The sequence below is a fragment of the Haliaeetus albicilla genome, chromosome 7, assembly GCF_947461875.1.
Source record: "Haliaeetus albicilla chromosome 7, bHalAlb1.1, whole genome shotgun sequence".
Classification (NCBI taxonomy): Eukaryota; Metazoa; Chordata; class Aves; order Accipitriformes; family Accipitridae; genus Haliaeetus; species Haliaeetus albicilla.
In genome coordinates this window covers 36,782,553-36,800,605 of record NC_091489.1, presented here as the reverse complement: position 1 = coordinate 36,800,605, position 18,053 = coordinate 36,782,553, and the positions used below count along the sequence as shown (strand labels likewise).

Sequence of the window (18,053 nt, the reverse complement as noted above, 5' to 3'; positions counted from 1 at the left end):
GCCACATATTTCTTCTGCTGAGGTTCAATTTACATAGCTCCAAGCTCTCCCCCATCTATGTAATTTTCCTTTCAATAAGTGAGCAGCCTAGAGGATTACAAAGGAACAAATATTCATCATCTGTCTTTCTTGGCAAGAATCTTCAGGTATCCTTAACCGTCAAGATGAAAGAAAATCTAGTAGTTACACCTAGTCAGCTCTACTTTACAGCCAGCACAAATAACAATGCTGTACTACACAGTGTGTGATCAGCTATGGTTCATTCGAGTTAAGTGGCATAGGAGGTATGTGACAAAAAAATCGCATGTGCCAGTTTGTTTTAGAGGTATACATGTAGAATTCTTTTAAATGAAACGTATCAAGCCATTTACCAATAATTCCATTCAAAAATATTCCTATACTGCCACTTTAGGACAGTGAATATCATCACCACTAGTGGTAAGTACTAACTGTGAATACTCACTATGTAAAATAAGGGTGTTCTGGGTAACTGACTTAGTTACTTTCAATAAAAGCCCTTCAGTTTCAAATCCGAGTGCTTTTTGGGCCTTCCCACTATATATAACGGGAACAGGCTTGGGAATGTAAACTGCTATCTTACAAAAAAACCCCCCAGAAACTCACAATACAATAACAATTAAAATCAAATTTTTTTTCTGTTTTAATAGCAAGCTCATCAGGAGACACCTCCTACATTCAAACTGGATATAATTTTATGGACATACAAGATAGAAAGTAGTATTCACAGGAAGCTGTTTCATACTGCTTAAATCAAAAGATATCTCCCTCATTACAAATATTCCAGTTATTTCTTTGGGAAGGAAGCTGAGGGAGTAAGGCAGAGGAGAGAACATCTTCCTTCTTGGTGTAATTCCCTTCTGTGATCCTTGCTTACATACAGTAACCCATTAAACAGAATATACATTTTGTAAGAAGCATCACTAGAACAAACACCATCTGTCCTGGATGGATGAACTCAGCCTCATCTCAAGATGCTAAATTGATATTGTCCTTTATAACTCTTCTTGCCAAGTAAGTTGAATAAACTGACAGGGATCTAACATTTATCTGATATCAAGTGCAACAGGATCTCCTTAAGTATTTAGTCCACCTTACTAGGCCAAAGTACAATCCACTGTGCACAAATGCACTCTACTTCCCTCAAATTGTCTCCTTCATTAAAAATCTGTGTTCCGTTTGTGATAATCCAAATCATACAAAGAATAAGAACTAAAGCTTACTTAAACCAAATTCATTCAACTTCAGTGGGCAAATTCCAGAGTCCTGCGTAAGGTCACTGAAAAGATAAATTGCCTTAATTATGTTTTTAAAAAGCAATGTAAACAAAGTTTGGATGTAAGACCTGCTCACAGTGGGCAGAAGATGTTTCATCAATATGCATAAAGTCTGTCCAAAACTAGATAATGATGGATTCTGAAGCTCTGCAGACATTTAGTAGAATGAACTATTGAGTTCCGAAATTCAGATTATGCAAGACAAGTATGATTTGATTTCTTTAGTAACAAATTGATTTCAGCATGTTCTCATGTAAATTGTCTATATTTAATAAGGCAGCACAGATAACTAATAGAATGAAGCAAATCTGCCATAAAGTATACAAGTAATTTAGAAGTTGATTATAGGCTAATGTCTTAATCTGTACATTAAGAATTCACAGACCTTGCCCAACAATATTAAAAGATGATTCTAAACACCCCACACCAAAACAAAACCAGAGAAAGTCTACACGAACACAATTCACTCTTCTTCACAGGTGGTGAGGTTCTTCAACCAAATGAAGCTTCAGTTATTGACAATCAGATAGCCTAGACAAGGGTACAAAACTGCTTATTCTTACACAGGTGTTTCTTCCTTGATTAATAGATTACTACAGCTACAACTTTTTTTTTTTTTTTTGGTGGTGGCATTAAAGACTTTTTGGGCCAAGACAGCCTTGTATTTTGAAGTTCAAGAACAACAAATCCTTCTCTTTTGAAGGACCAACACCAGAAACTCTGTCCTTGAACCCATGAGTCACATGAATTGCAAGCGTCTAGTGCTTGCTGCCTAACAGACACCAGGGCAGGATTCAGACTGAATCAAGCAGCAATGCTAACACGCTCCCACGTTTTCCCAATATGGACCAGCAGCACATTGATGATACAGGAACAGTCAATGCCTCTTGAAAGGTGTTGGAGTCCTTACAGATAATCAGCCTGAATATCCTGCACTGCCTCTTTAACTAAAAGATTACTTCCTTGAATTTCTTCCATAGTCAATGGCAAAAGACGGCTTCTGCAAAGCTCCCCAGCTTAACAGATGTTCTCAAGAGGAGCCTCTCCCACTGTACAAGCTGCTCAGAAAAGTTAGGCACCTGAAGTAAGGTGTTTGAGACTGCATCAATGCTCCTTGGCACTTTTAGTAGCTGGTACTTTGGCAAAAAAATCTCAGCAATGACTTTATAGTCACCAAATACAGACTGCAGCCATAAGCTTAACTGAAAGCCTCCAGATTTTAAAGATGATATATAACAACAGGAATACTGAGATCAAACTCATAATTGCCTCTAACATTAATATTTCAACATACCTTCTCAAAGAAATCAAACCTAAAGCAGCAATCCCATCTATTAAGAAATAGTCCGTTTTAAAGCCTGAACTACTGTAATGGAACAGAAAGTTCCTATTACTTCCAAAATGAAAGTTTACTCAAGTGTTGTTGCTAGAGTTCTACTGTATGCTGGCATCAGCACCCAGGTTCTGCTCTGACATTATTCACAGGGGTTTGAGCATTCAAATGGGACTTACTTCCTATTTTAATACGAGAAGACAGCCTGCAAGAAGTTAAGTTCAGAATGTATGACTTTACTCATTCAGGGTGACAGGAACATTAGTAAGATGGCAGTGCACTATGGTTTGAAATTAAGAGGAGGGGAAACACATGAGTAAATGTCTAGCTTCCATTTCCTTTACATGAAGTAGCATCAGCAATGCAGTGCCATCACCTACCTTTTTTAAACATTTTCAGTGTCTTGCATGGAAAAAAGGACTTTAACATTCTTTCATGCTTTAAGTACTCTAATGTTTATGTAAGTCACTATTTCAAATTTCTGTATCTTTATACTAGTATAAGAGTTCCTTAAAAATAGCCACTAGAAACAGTTCTGTGACAATAGCAATAAGAAAGCACTAAAAACCAGTATGAAGTAATATAATTGCTAAGAAAATTTGTGATATTAAAATAAATTCTACTTACAGATGAGCCACTCTTTCTCCTTTTAGAGGAGGCAGAACGTTCCCAGAACCAATCAAGCAGTTATGCACTATAGCAAGACACTGCTGCACATCATCTCTTAAACAAAGAAAAAAAACCTGATTACTTATCTGTTAAATGCTTGAAAATACAGAAATGATAAAACATATCTTTTTTTTGTGAAGTTTTATAAAAGCTTTTTTCTTTAGCTATATCAGTTCTAAACAAGAGAGGGAGCACTACAGAAATCAAGCTGTGCTTTTTTGATCCAACCTAATTCTGTTACAGAACTTCAACATCCAACTTTATTTTCTGAAAAACTTGCTTTGGAGATTTTATATTCTGAAACTGTGAAAAAAACTTCAGTATAATGAGATAAACTAACCTCAAAACAGACAGCTTTACCCCCAAAAATTGTTCTGAAGAATTTTATCTAATCTCAGATAAAACCCATGAAATAACTCCTCACCCCAAGGCCAAGAAGAGTCCTTTCCACCACGAGCAGGATGAGGGAATACTTTCTTTTCAAGTTACTTTTTTTACAGTCTGAAGATAAATTATAATGCAACAATGTGAACAATTTTTTTCTGTGTTTCTTTAGAGAATTAAGGAATTGTTTTTAAAGCTATCTCATCTAAAGCAGTAGCCTTTAGTATAGTTACAAATTTTGCCCTTTGTTCTTGTCTTTGTGGAACGCAGCTCTGATTTGTAAAAAAATTCCTTTCAACCCTCTTAAGAGGTTCCTTAACCCAATAGCTTAGTACTCATGCATTACTTATCAACTCTCTAAATACATGTGTTCAACAAAGGCTGTTAGAATTTTTCATTTTATCTTTTGTAATAGAAAATGTTACTCTGAAACTCCTAAATGTATTAAAAAATTTGATTTCCAATTATTACTTAGTGGAATACTGGAAAAAAAATTTGACAAGAATTCAAGCTCTAAGAATACTGCAATTCAAACCACTAGCAGGCTCATCTACTATCCCATTTATTCACACCTGTTACTCCCTCAGCAACTAATGGTATTCTCTACTCTTGCCACTTTGCTATCTTGCCATCCAATTTAATTTGCAATTCATGCACTTGGCCGTATTCTCCCAAATCACCACCATTTATTTCTGTTAGGTAGCACAGGGAAGCCTTGACCAAATCAAAGTCGAATTCCATTACAAATTAACAGCTTTACATACGAGGTGTCAAAGAGGAAAGAAAACCACAAAAGAAATAAACATACAAATAAACCAAAGACTTAAATAGGAAGCATATCCTTTCTTCTTTTAGTCTAAGTATACTTTCTGATTGCAGTTTGGTGGCATTGACTTGTCAAGCGTATATTGTCTTTTTCAGATAAAAAAAAAGTGGGAACTTGGTCAGACAGAAAAATATTTAAAAGTCCGATACACCATGCCCTGTTTCACATAGGGCTGCACTTTACAGCACGAGGTATGACATCACATGCTATGAACATCAACTGAAGTATATATAGCTTCAAGGACACAAAGGTTTAACATGAGAAATAAAGAATGTTTGAGATTTAATGCTTGTGAACAGCTTTAGTTATTTGATACTTATAAATGCTTTAGTACATACTAAACTCATTATTATCTTGTGCTTAGGAAACTATCCTTATGAAGCCACAGTTTTACACTAACAGAGTTTTACAAGTTTGGGCAACAGTATTCTTGCCTCCATTCCTTTGTTATGCCACTGACTCTGCATTACCTCCTCGGTTTCATCACTGCCACTTTTTTCAGGGACACACTATGTACTGAATCCATTTAGTCGTAGGAAGGAAGCAGAGAGAGGCAGATTTCCAAGCCAAATCAGTTCTGTGTTCCACTTCATACCTTAGTAATACAAATGGTTGTGCCAAAACAACAAGGTAAGAGTCTAGAGGAAAAGCTTTTTTTTATTGCTGACTACAGTTAAATGGAAATGTAATTTGTAGTATGTATTTAAAATATTCTGGAACAGAGAAATCCTTATAGCAACATAAAGTGTCTTAAGATTTTTTTTTTTTTTTTAAGAGCTTTTCTGTTCAAAATAATGCTATCCATTTTATGAAATGCACTTCCAAGCTACATGTACTCTTAAGGTTTAAAATCTTGGAAATCTTGGAATAATATCGAAGACAGTGTAACATAGTATTTTACTCCTCAATTTTTGTAGTGCCAGTACGACTAGCAATAACTACTTAAAACAGACATGAGTGGATAAATGCACCTTCTCCATATTACGTATCACCACTAACCTGGACATTTCTAGTTTTCCAGTTGCATAGTGCTCTAGTTTGGTGAGCTCAGGCTGAAGAAAAGTATCCAGCAAATAAAAAGCAAAGTTTATTTCCTCGGATGAAGGAACATGCCACTGGATGTCCAAGTTCCACAGGTCACCTGGTTTACCCCAGTCCTACGGTAAATAAAGACATTTCTTATTAATCAAACTATGAAGCAAATTGTCTTTTAAAAAAATTAGCATTTAATATTACTAAAAAATCCCAAACACATGAACTAGCTACTGCTGTAAAGCAGTTATCCTGATAATTCCAGGGAAAAAAACCCCAAAACCACAATAAAACCAAATAGAAATCCCACAGCTACTATAATGTCTACGTGTACCTGGAAAATAACACATACCTGAAAGGCCTAAAAGGAAAAGGACTGTACTCATCTAACTGAGATATAATTTTATTATTCCTTTGGCTGGACACAAATTCAGGAATATACTTAAGTACAACTGTGACTTTTGACACTCCTATAGAGAACATAAAGAAGCTAGCCCATTTAATAATACTTCTTTTCAGTTTTGAACCACAGTCAGGAAACTTTGTACTTTCATTTTAAAAATAAAAAAAGAAAGCTAAATTTTAAGTTGGACTTTCCATACCATGCTAGGTCATCCCATAACAAAGACAACTTTTTATATTTTGACTTACAAAGAGCTCAGACTTGCTATAGAATCAATGCCACTTGAGTATTTTGAAGAGAAAACTCAATATATATTACTAATTCGTATTCAAACATGAAATCCATGCTTAGGACTGTATTAATAAATAGGCCTTTGCAGTCTTCACTTTCCATTTCCTGTCTTTGTCCAGTTTTACATGGTAATTTTATATTTCAAAACTTCACCATCTGTTCTTAAAATGCCTGACTGATCTGACTGGACAAAAAGTACGAAGAACTGCAGCAATACGCTTACTCAATGTAGCCTGCTATTACGTCTCTTCCCTGGAAGAGCAGGCTAGTCCTCCATGAGTGTTACTTGAGAAAGTGACAGAACTGCAGTTTTACACTGGGGCAGGGTAGGAAGCATGTAAGTGACAAACTCAAGCTGTTAATGGCAATTAAGAGTTGATATACTATATATACATTTTCTAAAGTAGCCACTGGGGATTTTTTCCATTTCAGAGGAGGAATTTAAAAAAAATTCTATTTTTTGTGTTGGGGCATTTAATTAAGATTTGTTTATTTGTTTTTAAATGAATATCTGGCCCAACTGGATGTCCTCATCAGTTTATAAAACTGTATCAGCTTTCAGTAACAAGCATTCGATTACCTGCAGTTGTAAAGTTATGTAAAAGAACACTTTTCAGCAAAATGCAGTTTTATATCCAAATAAGCCATTTCAAAATGAAAACTGCTGCACTGTTCATCTGTAATACTGATGAACTGACCTTAAAAGTCTTAACAGCAAACTACCATATTACTTTTGACAGTTTCAGTAATTTTTTATATTGTCACTTCTACTTTCATTTTATCTCAAGCTCAGTGTAGAATCATTGTTCATTTGTTATTCTGCCTACCTGTACAATACCATATCTCCTTTCTTGCAATTGCTTTGCACTGATGTACTCATTTTTCCATGCACTCACCATTACTTGTTGTATCTGATAAACACATTTATATGAAGAGGAACAAGGAAAGGCTGCAGTTCTCATCCACAAAAGCAGATGAAAGACTAAGCTTGTCCCAGTGCAACAATGCTTCCTACGACTGGATATTTAAGTTAACGTGAACAGCAAAATTCTCCTGCTAAACTCCAAACTTAACTGTTTATACCACTGCACTTCATGACAGCTGGGTCTCAACTAAATGCATTGTATGTTACAAGATTAAGAAACATGAGCAGGCACTCTTGCTTTGTATTATCTTACTGTAGTCATGCAATCATTGTAAAACACACGTCATAAAACACTAATATGTCATGCTATAAAACTACTCAAAACAAGTCAGTATTCATTTTTTGCTATCGATATAATTTTAAGTAACTTGTAATTTGCCCTATGTTTCTAAGCCCAAAGCATCTTTCAATTACACTTTCCATTGCTGCTACCTATGTTCAGAAATCTGCAAATAAAACCAAATAATATAGTGTATGATTGTTGTTTAAAAAAGAAAGTCAAATCCTCTAATCCTAAATAAATTAAAATCCTTGCCTTGATAGGAAAGTATTCAGAAAGAGGCTTGTCAAAGCCACCTGGCACACTGCAGTATTCTGTGGGGTAGATAAGTGTAGCAGAACGAAGAAGATGGTGCAGTAGGTTACAAGACAGAATGTAACCCTGCTTACAGGTTAAATGTAGGGTTCGCTGCAGTATCTTCCCAAGCTGCTCCCTGTACGGTAGCAACTTCTTTCCATCCACTCGAGTGATCTAATAGCAAAGACAAAGATTTCAAAGGTAAACATAACTGATTTTGTTCTAGAGGACTAAAGAGAGGATTACGCTGCTCAACTGATCCTGTACCAAGTTTCATTCTGTATGTCACACTGAATTCAAATTAAATACTGAACTTGCACATGTACTACCACTTCTACTGCTGTTGGAAAAGTTTAAGTAACACACAAGAACTACGATATATATCACTTCTGGACCCTATTCAAAATTTTCTCTCTCTATCCCTCAATAACTGTATTAAATGCTTTAATCCTATTCTACATACACACTGTACATTTACTTCCCTCAAACAGCAGCCACTTATGTCCCATTTAAAGTTAGATAAGAAAAAGAAGTTATGCAGTGTCATTCATACAACATTTACTTTAATAGCAGAAGTTTATTTTCTTCTTTCAGGGACATTAAACAGGATTCAGTAATATACATGCATGGGAAGAACATTCTTTGCAATACCTCTGACAAAAGCTGAAGATTCCAAAGTAGCTCCTTATCTAGTTCTTCATCATGTAATACATCATCATCTAGAGGAACAAGGGACAAGCACTGCTGTAATGATACTGAAGTCAAGTTTTCCAAACAAGCTAAATCATAAACCCGATGCTTGCATCCCAAAAGTTTACTCCCCAACCCTTCTATTGCAACCTTCCAATTCATATTGCACCTGTGTCCAACTAGAAGTTACTTTAGCCAATTTAACATCTTGAATGCTTTTTGAGAAATTGAGAAATGTCTGGAGACATTGTAAAGTGCCACATTTTTAAAGAAGCATACTCCTGTAGCTTGGTAGATTTCTGTCTTGAAATCACACATAAATAGTTGTTGGTTTGGGTTTTTTTAGGCAAAATAATGAACAGAATTAATTTTCCATCATTGAAATGAAGTTGTGGAAAACACACGGAAGTTTTAAATATTTTTCTCATATTTAACAAAAGTCAACCCAAACCAAAGGAAGTCACACTAGAAATCTTACAAACTTACTGACTGTGAGGTGAGTTATAACATTGCAGCAATGTGGTACAAACAGCTTCAAGGATTCCTCAGGGCGGCACTGGAAACAGCATCAAATAGCCCATTTTAAAAAAAGATGTCTTATGGAACTCAGCGCACACATTGATAAACAACTTCTAACAACATTATTGAAAAAGAGAGAAGAATAGATTGTATCTCAACTCCAATTCAATCTAGAGTCAGTCTGACCTCGCAACTTTGAAACACTCAATAAAACCTACTTTAACATAAATGCAAGAAAAAAAAATTGTGAATAAACCTCCTGAAATATTCCTATACGCAACCATCCCATTTTAGAAGACATAATATTAAGAACCACCTGTATTTACATGAAAATTTAAAGATCTTACATAAGAAAAAGTAGTAGTATTGGCTTTTTAAAAAATTTTTAAACTAAAGGTCAAGTTAAGTTGGAGCGTTTTGTCTCACTTTTACTGCAGCTCGGCACATATCAGCAACCATTCGACCAGCAACTCTCGTCTCAAATATATTTGAAACAGCAAAGTTAAAAACCTTCTCCAAGGCAACCTAAAAATGAGTACAAAAAGACAGAGGTTACTTTTTTTTAAAAAAGAAAACTAGGTATCATAAAATGTTTGATGTTACACAGAAAGCAGCATCTGTACATAATACTGTATTCTTTCAAACCAGAAGACTGCAACCACGATTCACATTAAAAAAATCAGAATAGAGACAGAGAAAGCAGTTCTGTAGAACGTCTAAAACGGAGTAAAATGCAACTACCATCACAATTACAGCTGACAATACCATGGAATAAAAAGATTAAAACCTTATGTGAATAGTAACTGCTCAGGAAAAAAAAATCCTAAATGTTATCAGTACACATGACTTGCACTCTATGCGACACATGTCTAATTGTACAACTACTGCCTTGAGCAGAAGAATAAAGTCTGCTACAGAAGTAGCAATGACAAAAAGTTTGTCAAAATAGTTTCAGTTGGCAGGATTTTCACTTTTTTTTTTCTTGTTATTTATTGCAACACTCAGTTACAGTAACACACTGTAACAGGAAAATACATGACAGTGTCCACTATCATAAAAATAATTCAATTACAGGAAGGTCTATATTCCCCTCCTCCCCTCAAGAATTATGAACAAAACACACTAAGTGTTTTAACTGGTGACACAATGGGACACTGCCTTCAGCTGAAGACTGGAGACACTTCTCAAACGTTCACTTTGGGAAGAAAGAAGGTCAGATAAATTTTGTTACCTAATGTAAGCTTGGGGTGCTTCTGAGAAACTACATAGAAAAACAGTTTTCCCTGAATAAGTCACAATCCGCTGAAAGGAAAACTATGCTATTTCGCATGTCAAAGTGAAGTAAAGCCAAGACCCTTAGTTAACAAATAAATAGGGAATTCAACTATCAACTATTTAAGTGGCCAGCATGCTTTAAAGCAGCTTATTACCATCCAATACCTTGCAAGCCAAGCTGAACTGTATAGTGTAGATCACAGATGATTAATACTGAACAATCAGGAAAAATACAAATCAAATACTTAATGACAACAAAGAATTAACTTAAGACTTACATTAACCAAAAGATCCCAGACAAAATCATACCAAAGTGTCCAATGCAATGGTTCAAAATGTACAAAACCTAGCATCTCCAAGTATATACATAATGTAATATAAACAGGTTAAAATGCATTAACCCAACCTGCAAGGAAGGAATCTGTCCATGTAACAACATGGATTCTCCACCCCCCTCCCTCAGAGTTAGTTTAATCCAGATAATTTTTCTGATCCCATTAGCCACATGGCTCCTTGAACAGCTTCTTTTGCCCAGCTGAATTAGCGGTAGGGAGAGGGAGAGAAAAGAAAAGCAGGGGATTGGGCAGGTTAGCATTACCATCAAAAGACATCAAAAATGACAGCCTAAAGTGATAAAATAAGCCGTTAGAATGATTTCTCCTAAGGTTTATCATCAGTTGGCAAGACAGCATCAAGAACCTAAGAGCTCTGTACTGATGTATGTAAAATCATAAAACAAATTGACATCAAGTCCTATACTTCCCCTGCACCCCCAGCCCTTTCCTTGGTTAAACGTGAAAGGTCACAACAGGACAATGACAGAAGGAAGAATCTGAACGCACCAGTCATTCACAACACAAAATTAAGCCTCTTAAAGTTAGATGGAAAGCCCATGTTCTACATACCTTAAAGATATCCTTTGAACACTGCGTAAGGATTGTACTGAAAGTAGAAGAGAGACCTAATTCCACTAGACTCTCTAGATGAGTCATTTTCTCAGTTTCAGTCTCCTCTCTGGTTTGTTCTAGTGTGCTGCTCTCTATAAGTCCAAAACATCTATATGAATACAATAAGTACAATGTTAGTAAGCAGAACTTGAAAGTTTTATTAAGCTCTTCATGCCAGGCTTTCACTTGTCCTTGGCTTACTTACCTATCCATAAACTGCAGTACAAAATCCTCAAACTCAGCAGTTGCAGAGCACAATTCTCTTTCCACCTATAGTTTTCCAACACAAAAGAAGCACAAAAGGTTGGCTTTTCTTAAGGAAATATAATATAAAGTTTATTTCCTATATTAACTGTTTCAAAAACACTTCCAATTTTTAAGTGATATAGACCACAGAGCATTTCCCACTGAAGTTCGTACAGTCTTGAGTACACTACCTGAAACAATTATTACATTTTCTTTACACTGTCCTGTCTGATTTCCTGGCCTTGATGTCTAGCCAAATAACCTCTGAGGATGAAATCAGGTCTGCCTCCATGGATACAACCTTTGGCCTTACTACTGATCCTCCTTTCCAGCAGGAGGTCAGCAAGTGCCAACTGTGGTGGCAGACTTGGCTCTGCTGACTTATTTCATTAAATATTCAGCGTACAAACTCCTCTTAATTTTTGACTGCTGCAGCTCTGGGGCAATGAAATTAACCTTCTTCCAGTAGCTAAGTGTTCAGAATCTGTGCAATCTGTAGCTACAAGCTGTTCTCTGAGCTACAAGAAGAGTCTTCTAGCAGTGGACAAGATTTTACACAGCAGTTGCAACTACCATAGCGGATACTGCTGCTGCTGCCTCATTTGTAGCATGCCAGATATAGCTTCACTCTCTGTGCTTGAACTGCCATATCAAAAGCAGAATCAAAAGTGTAGTGGTACGTAAAGAAACAAAAACTATTTCCCATTCTCTCCTGTATTTTTCTGCTACATGAAAAAGAAAAGGACAAAGTATTAGAACAATGCTGGAGAAATGGAGCGCAAGGAACTCTAAAACTAGAGATGTATATGAACAGCACTCCAAAGCAGCAAACAGGTGGGGTGATCATATCTAATAACAAAAGGGCAGCAAAGGATAAAACACAGAAGAGGGAGATGAGGCTCACTGTCTAATAATGTTACTATCTCTTGACTGGAAAAGATTAACAGGCATCTGAAGAGAAAACAACAGAATCTCAATCAGAAAAAAGAGAATCATAACTGCAGAAACACTTTAAAGAGGAGCGAGTGTTTTGAAATTATTTCCTGTGGGAGGAAAAAGCCCTGGAAAGTTAAAGAGTGCATTAGGTTTTTGAAAAATAAATACAAACAGATTTGGTTTTGGGGTGGTGGTTTTGTTGTTGTTGGTTGGTTGGTTGGTTTTTGTTTTGTTTTTTTAACACATACAAAGTTTTCAACAACAGGAGACCAAATTCCTTCCACAGTCTCCCAGACAATCAGTAGTTATCCTTTTACCTCACTCTAAGCTGGACTAGTTTTAAACTAGAAACGATGTATACATATCTTACAACAACACTGTAGCTTTTATTGGTTTGGGAGGTTTTTATTGCCACTATAATGTTTTATGGTGACAAGAAGTTTCAAAAAATTTAACAGTAATGAAGCTGCTGTTTTATTGGACTCAAAAATTTAGATGGCAAGGGACCTCTGGAGACCACGTAGTCCAACCTCCTATGCACAGCAAGGCAAGCTTAGAGTCAAATTACACCACACGGGGTCTTGTGCAGCTAAGTTTTGACATAAAAACATTAAACTGTTTGAATTTAACATTATCTCTACAACAACTTATCACTAAGCAGCAATGCTAAGAACACATGGCCAATTTGCACACTGATGTCAGCTCTACCACACTGACCAGAAGCTAACCTGATCCACATCTTCATTTCTTTGTTGCATTTTTGCTTAACCTCGTTTTATGTATACAAGAGTAGCAAACCTGTTACAGTTCTGAAGAGATTATTACATTGCTAGAAATTAAATTGAAAACTAGGTTATAGTTTTGTTTTTATAACCGCACAGCACTCTTACCTCTGAAAGATCATCTCTTTCTTGCAATACAGATGAACAATCTACTAAAGGCACCAAAGTAGAAAATGTTGCAATGAACTGGAATGTAATCTGTTGAGAGTTGCAAACAGCTCTTTAGTGTTATTGTATTCTACACATTAAAAAGCTTTTGCAATTAAGGTATGGGAGCTAAAGCAAATCATTGCATTAAAAAAAAAATAAAAAATCAAAGCCTAATTCTTCCACCCCAAAACTTCAATAGTTATTCCTGATTTCATATATAAAACTTACCAGTCAGCACTGTGCAAAATCCCCTCAATTTTCTGAGTAAAGTAACACTCATTTTATCCTGAACTTTAAAGTTACAAAATCCCTATAATGTTTACATTGTTTGAATAGTCAATTAATAGGAATTCCTGAGAAGATGTGGGCTTTTAGGACATAATGTAATAAAAACCTAGTGATAAGGGTCTTCCTGTTGATCTTAAAAGACTAGGAATATTTCCTAGGAGCTTTGGAACATCTTTTATCTTGTTTTTTAGAGCTGCCCAAGAAGTCAGTACAATGTTTACAACAACATGGAGTTAAAGATTCACTTCACATCGTCCAACAAGCTAAAAACATTATCCTAAGTTAGAGGCTTGTAATACTAACTTTTTACAAATAAAATTGTCCAGGAACAAAATCAGGCTAAGAACTTCTGGAAACATGAGTTATTTGCTTTCATACAAATATAAAAAAAAAAAGCTTTCAGAGTGAACTAGTTGGCTAACTATCTTCTAAAAAAAAGGTAAGATTTATACACTCACCATACATTTGCTGAAGTCATTTGGATCCACCCCAGGCAATGCTCTCATCAGTAGAGGTAGCATGTGTGTTGGACCTTCAGGAAACCACTTCCCCCCAGACACCAGACTACGAGCTACTCCAATTACACAGCTTAAAGTAGCTGTGAGCTGATGAGGTTCTGTCAATGTCTCAAGTGCAGGATATGTTCTATAAAGTTTAAGAGCAGTCATATTAGGAACAAGAATGTTTCTAAAGTCTTCAAAGAAAATAAAAGTGGATTGCACATGTTATATTCTACAGAATGGGTACAAAATTTCTGCAAGAAAAATTCAAGCTCATCAATGGTTCCAAAATCTTTTTCCTAATCTTTTTGCAATGGACTTAATGTTGCTCTATTAGAAAATGTTCCTTTCATTTGATCAGTCCTATTCACAACAAATTCAGGATTAAAGAATGTTAGCAGTTGCAGGATAGCAATTAATAACTGCATTGCCTCCTAGATTCAAAGCTATGATAATTTTCATGTTTGAACTTTAAGCTAATGCAGGCTGTGAACTTAGAAGTGTAAGGCTCTTGTGACAAGCGTGAAATCTTACCTTGACTGCCTCTAAAAAAGATAAGGGATATACTACTTAATGTTACATTAAAGTCCATACTTTTTTTTATAAAAACCTGTTACATTACTGTGATTTTTAAACCTTTTTTTACACTAAGTACTTTTTAGCAAACTGCATAACACTTCCTACTGTTATCAACAACCTACAGTTCAAATGAGAGTCATAGTGCTACCCCGTCCTATGTCATTTGAAGCACAAAGGACCTACATCTACTCAACAACATGAATTCAGAACTGCAGCCAAGGAAAACATACCAGTGATAGTTTGAACTACTGAGCAGACATTCAGTCTGCTCTCAAAACCAAAATAGTAGTCATACCCAATACGGGCATCCATTGCTGTCCTTCTTAGAACTGTTACTTGAAATGTTTTCATGTAAGAGCAGATTTATCAAGTTTTTACAAACAGTTGAGTCACTAAGGTATGGAAGTCAGGAAGGGCTCTTCAAGCAAACTCATTTCTCCACTGTTTTTACAATACAAGTTGTTAAAGTACAAAAGACTGCATAGGAGGGGGAACATGGATAGGGACTAGAAAGAAAGCCTTTCATTGGGGCAGGAAGGAGTTACATTTTTCTTTTGGAATTTCAGGCACCAAGGGATTAGTAATAGTACAAACTAAGTATTTTACATGGGCACGTGCTTTAGGAATTTGCTTATGAAGTCAGAAGCAATGACAGTAATTTTAAACAATCAGTAGCCGTAACATACTCTGACACAAAACAGAAATATAAAACTTATGCTTATTACTACATAAACACACAATACCATCATTTATATTTCGCCCAATGGAAAGCTAGTGAGAAGGCATAGGGTGGCTCATGAATAAAGGGTACAAAGTTGCTTTGTCAACTGATCCAGCCGCTATCTGATACAAAATGCTAACAGAAAGGCAAACCACCTGAGGACTACCCTATATTGCACAAGCTATGAACAGCTCCCAGAACTATTCCATTTGCCAGGTGTTTAAAACAAAACTAATAAAATAAAAAGCAAAGTCCTCCCTCACTCCCTGTCCTGATTCAGATGATTGCTCAGGGGTGTGTATTAGCAGCTTCTCTCACTGCAAGCATTCATTCGCAACAAGGAAATTGTTTATCACTTAATATGACTGCTTTGCGTTTTTATTTGTTGGGAACAGGAGCAGGGAAGTTGCAGTGATTCTGCAGAACTTACTTCTCAAGTACAGGTGGAATTACTAATTCAGGACGCATCAGTGCAAGGTTCTGCAGGGCTTGGGCAGCCTCCAGGCTTCCAGTTTTACTGAACATAGCCAGAAGAACAGGTTGAATAATGCATTCTACAAAGTCTGTAACATCCTGATCAGTAAGTTTATGACTATCGGGCACAGGAGTTAACCAAGTCATTTTCTTGTAGCGCTCACGATGCAGTCTTCTGACAACACCACTGGGTAACCTTTGAAGTAGTTTCATCAGTTTGTTCTGTTGAACATACAAGAAATGCTCTTCAATTACTGGGCAGTAGCAGAATCTGAGCTGCTAAGTGTACAACAGACAATTAGCAAGCCAGTACCTTGAAATTACACAATTGCAATAAAAAAACACTCAGAAGAGCTCTAAAATACAATGTTCACAATTTGTCATTAAACTTCAGTTCCCAAAATATTAGCAATTATGCTGCCAGCACTACACCTTATGATTTAAAAAAATCATGAAAAATACATACAAAGGATATAGTCAAGAATAAAGATTATCTACCAGTAATTAGGCAATCTTTGAGAGCATTCTCTGCACATTCATGTGTAAGTAAATATCCTATTCTAGAACAAGTCAGCTCATTTGGCATTGCTTTGACCAGCCTTGCTATTTTAATCTGTACTTTCTACCAGTTATCACAGGAGATTCTTCATTCTCTAGCAGAAGACTCCACTAGCTACACCATCAAAAAGTTATGCTTCATCAAACTAGATATGCATTAAAAATCTTTTTTTGCTTTGGTTAATCAAAACTAGATTTTGCTAACTTGGAGACAGTGGGTCAGTAATACAAAAACTATGTCACACAAGTAACACTGATGCTGTGTATCACCCTCCTTTAAATTGCCAACTTCTTTTTCCTAGCTATATATGAACTGGATGTCTAGTTTTGGACTTCTAAACTGCACTTGGGTTAGATGTTTGAAGAATACTCCCATTAGCTGTGGTCCTGACATCAGAATAAAAGTATGATTTGAATGACAGTACAATCACGTATCTTGAAGATTAAAGCCTCAAAATATTGTACCACCAACAGACAATCTGGCTGTTGGAGCGCATAGTGTATCTATCTATCTATGTTTGATTTGACAGGTTTGACTGTTGAAATTACAGCCAAAGTTATTGTCTTGACATGCAAAAAACTCACCAGCCACCGCCCATTATTTGAAGGATGGTAAAAAGAGGCAATGCTATTGAACAATCCAGACAAGTGCTTCTGCACTAGTTTACTTGGTCCACCCTGTAAAAAATAAACGACAGAAGTTTATTACGCTGAGAAAGTTAAAATGAACAGGTAACACAGTAGTACAAGGTACAAGTGAGTGCTCTCCCTTACCACAGCAATACCTCAAAGCATCAAATCACATCTGCAAATTCCTTCCCTTCCCCACCCTCAGCTCAGCACTAAGTAGCAAGTTCTCTCCATCTGATCTGATGAGGTTCACCCTAAAAGAGTGATTCAATGTTCAGCAGGTCCCAAGTGTGTATCCACAGAGGCACTTAGAGCTGGCTGTTCATTTCCAGAACGCCACAGACAGCAGCTGTGAAATAAACCTTGCCATCCACATTCTAAACTGACAGTGAAACAATGTACTTTAAAACAAACCTTGGGCAAAAGATAGCTTCTGCAGTGAGCTAAACAGAACAAACATTATTTTTAAATACATACTTGCTTAAAAGCTCTGCATTGGTTTTTGTTTCATTTTATGAAAAAGTTACTAACCATCATGGCTGTGATCCACATTACTGCATGTCCTACATCATAAGCATTTGTTAAGAATCTTGGAACAACCACTTGATTGCTTCCCACCGGAAGGTTTAAACTCCTCAAAATTCTGGTAAAAATCTGAAAAAAGAAAAAAGCATTGACATAAATTAATAAATTAATTTATTAATTAAATTTATTTATTTAAACTGACATAAATTAATTTTCTAATCAAAAGGCATTTGGTGGTTTCATTTTTTTTGAACAACGTAACTGCCATGAACATCTTTTAAAAAATCCATAGACTGAAAGATTCAAAGGTCATATATACTATTTATCAAAAGAATATCATTAAGGCTATTTCCACAAGAACATGGGATTAGTTATACAATCAGACAATACTTGTGTAGTAAGGTATGTTGTTGCTTTGGTTTCATTTTGAGTCAGGTGATAACAGTAACAACTTCCAAATCTGTCTGTTACAAAATGATGGCTCAAATTTTCAAAGCT

General features: G+C 35.9%; 1 protein-coding gene across 3 annotated transcripts in view; it reads right to left on the bottom strand.

Annotated features, from left to right (window-relative positions):
- Positions 1-18,053, bottom strand: part of PSME4 (proteasome activator subunit 4) — a 71,714-nt gene that overhangs the window by 31,722 nt on the left and 21,939 nt on the right. For all 3 annotated transcript variants that reach the window (XM_069787724.1, XM_069787722.1, XM_069787723.1), the window contains 13 exons: positions 17,562-17,684; positions 16,986-17,078; positions 15,799-16,064; positions 14,027-14,213; positions 13,239-13,328; positions 11,372-11,436; positions 11,125-11,275; positions 9,371-9,469; positions 8,912-8,981; positions 8,387-8,454; positions 7,694-7,909; positions 5,507-5,664; positions 3,256-3,351 (listed from right to left, as the gene is read on the bottom strand). In XM_069787724.1, coding sequence (XP_069643825.1) covers positions 3,256-3,351; positions 5,507-5,664; positions 7,694-7,909; positions 8,387-8,454; positions 8,912-8,981; positions 9,371-9,469; positions 11,125-11,275; positions 11,372-11,436; positions 13,239-13,328; positions 14,027-14,213; positions 15,799-16,064; positions 16,986-17,078; positions 17,562-17,684 — 1,682 coding nt within the window. The remainder of the gene's footprint in view (positions 1-3,255; positions 3,352-5,506; positions 5,665-7,693; positions 7,910-8,386; positions 8,455-8,911; positions 8,982-9,370; positions 9,470-11,124; positions 11,276-11,371; positions 11,437-13,238; positions 13,329-14,026; positions 14,214-15,798; positions 16,065-16,985; positions 17,079-17,561; positions 17,685-18,053) is intronic.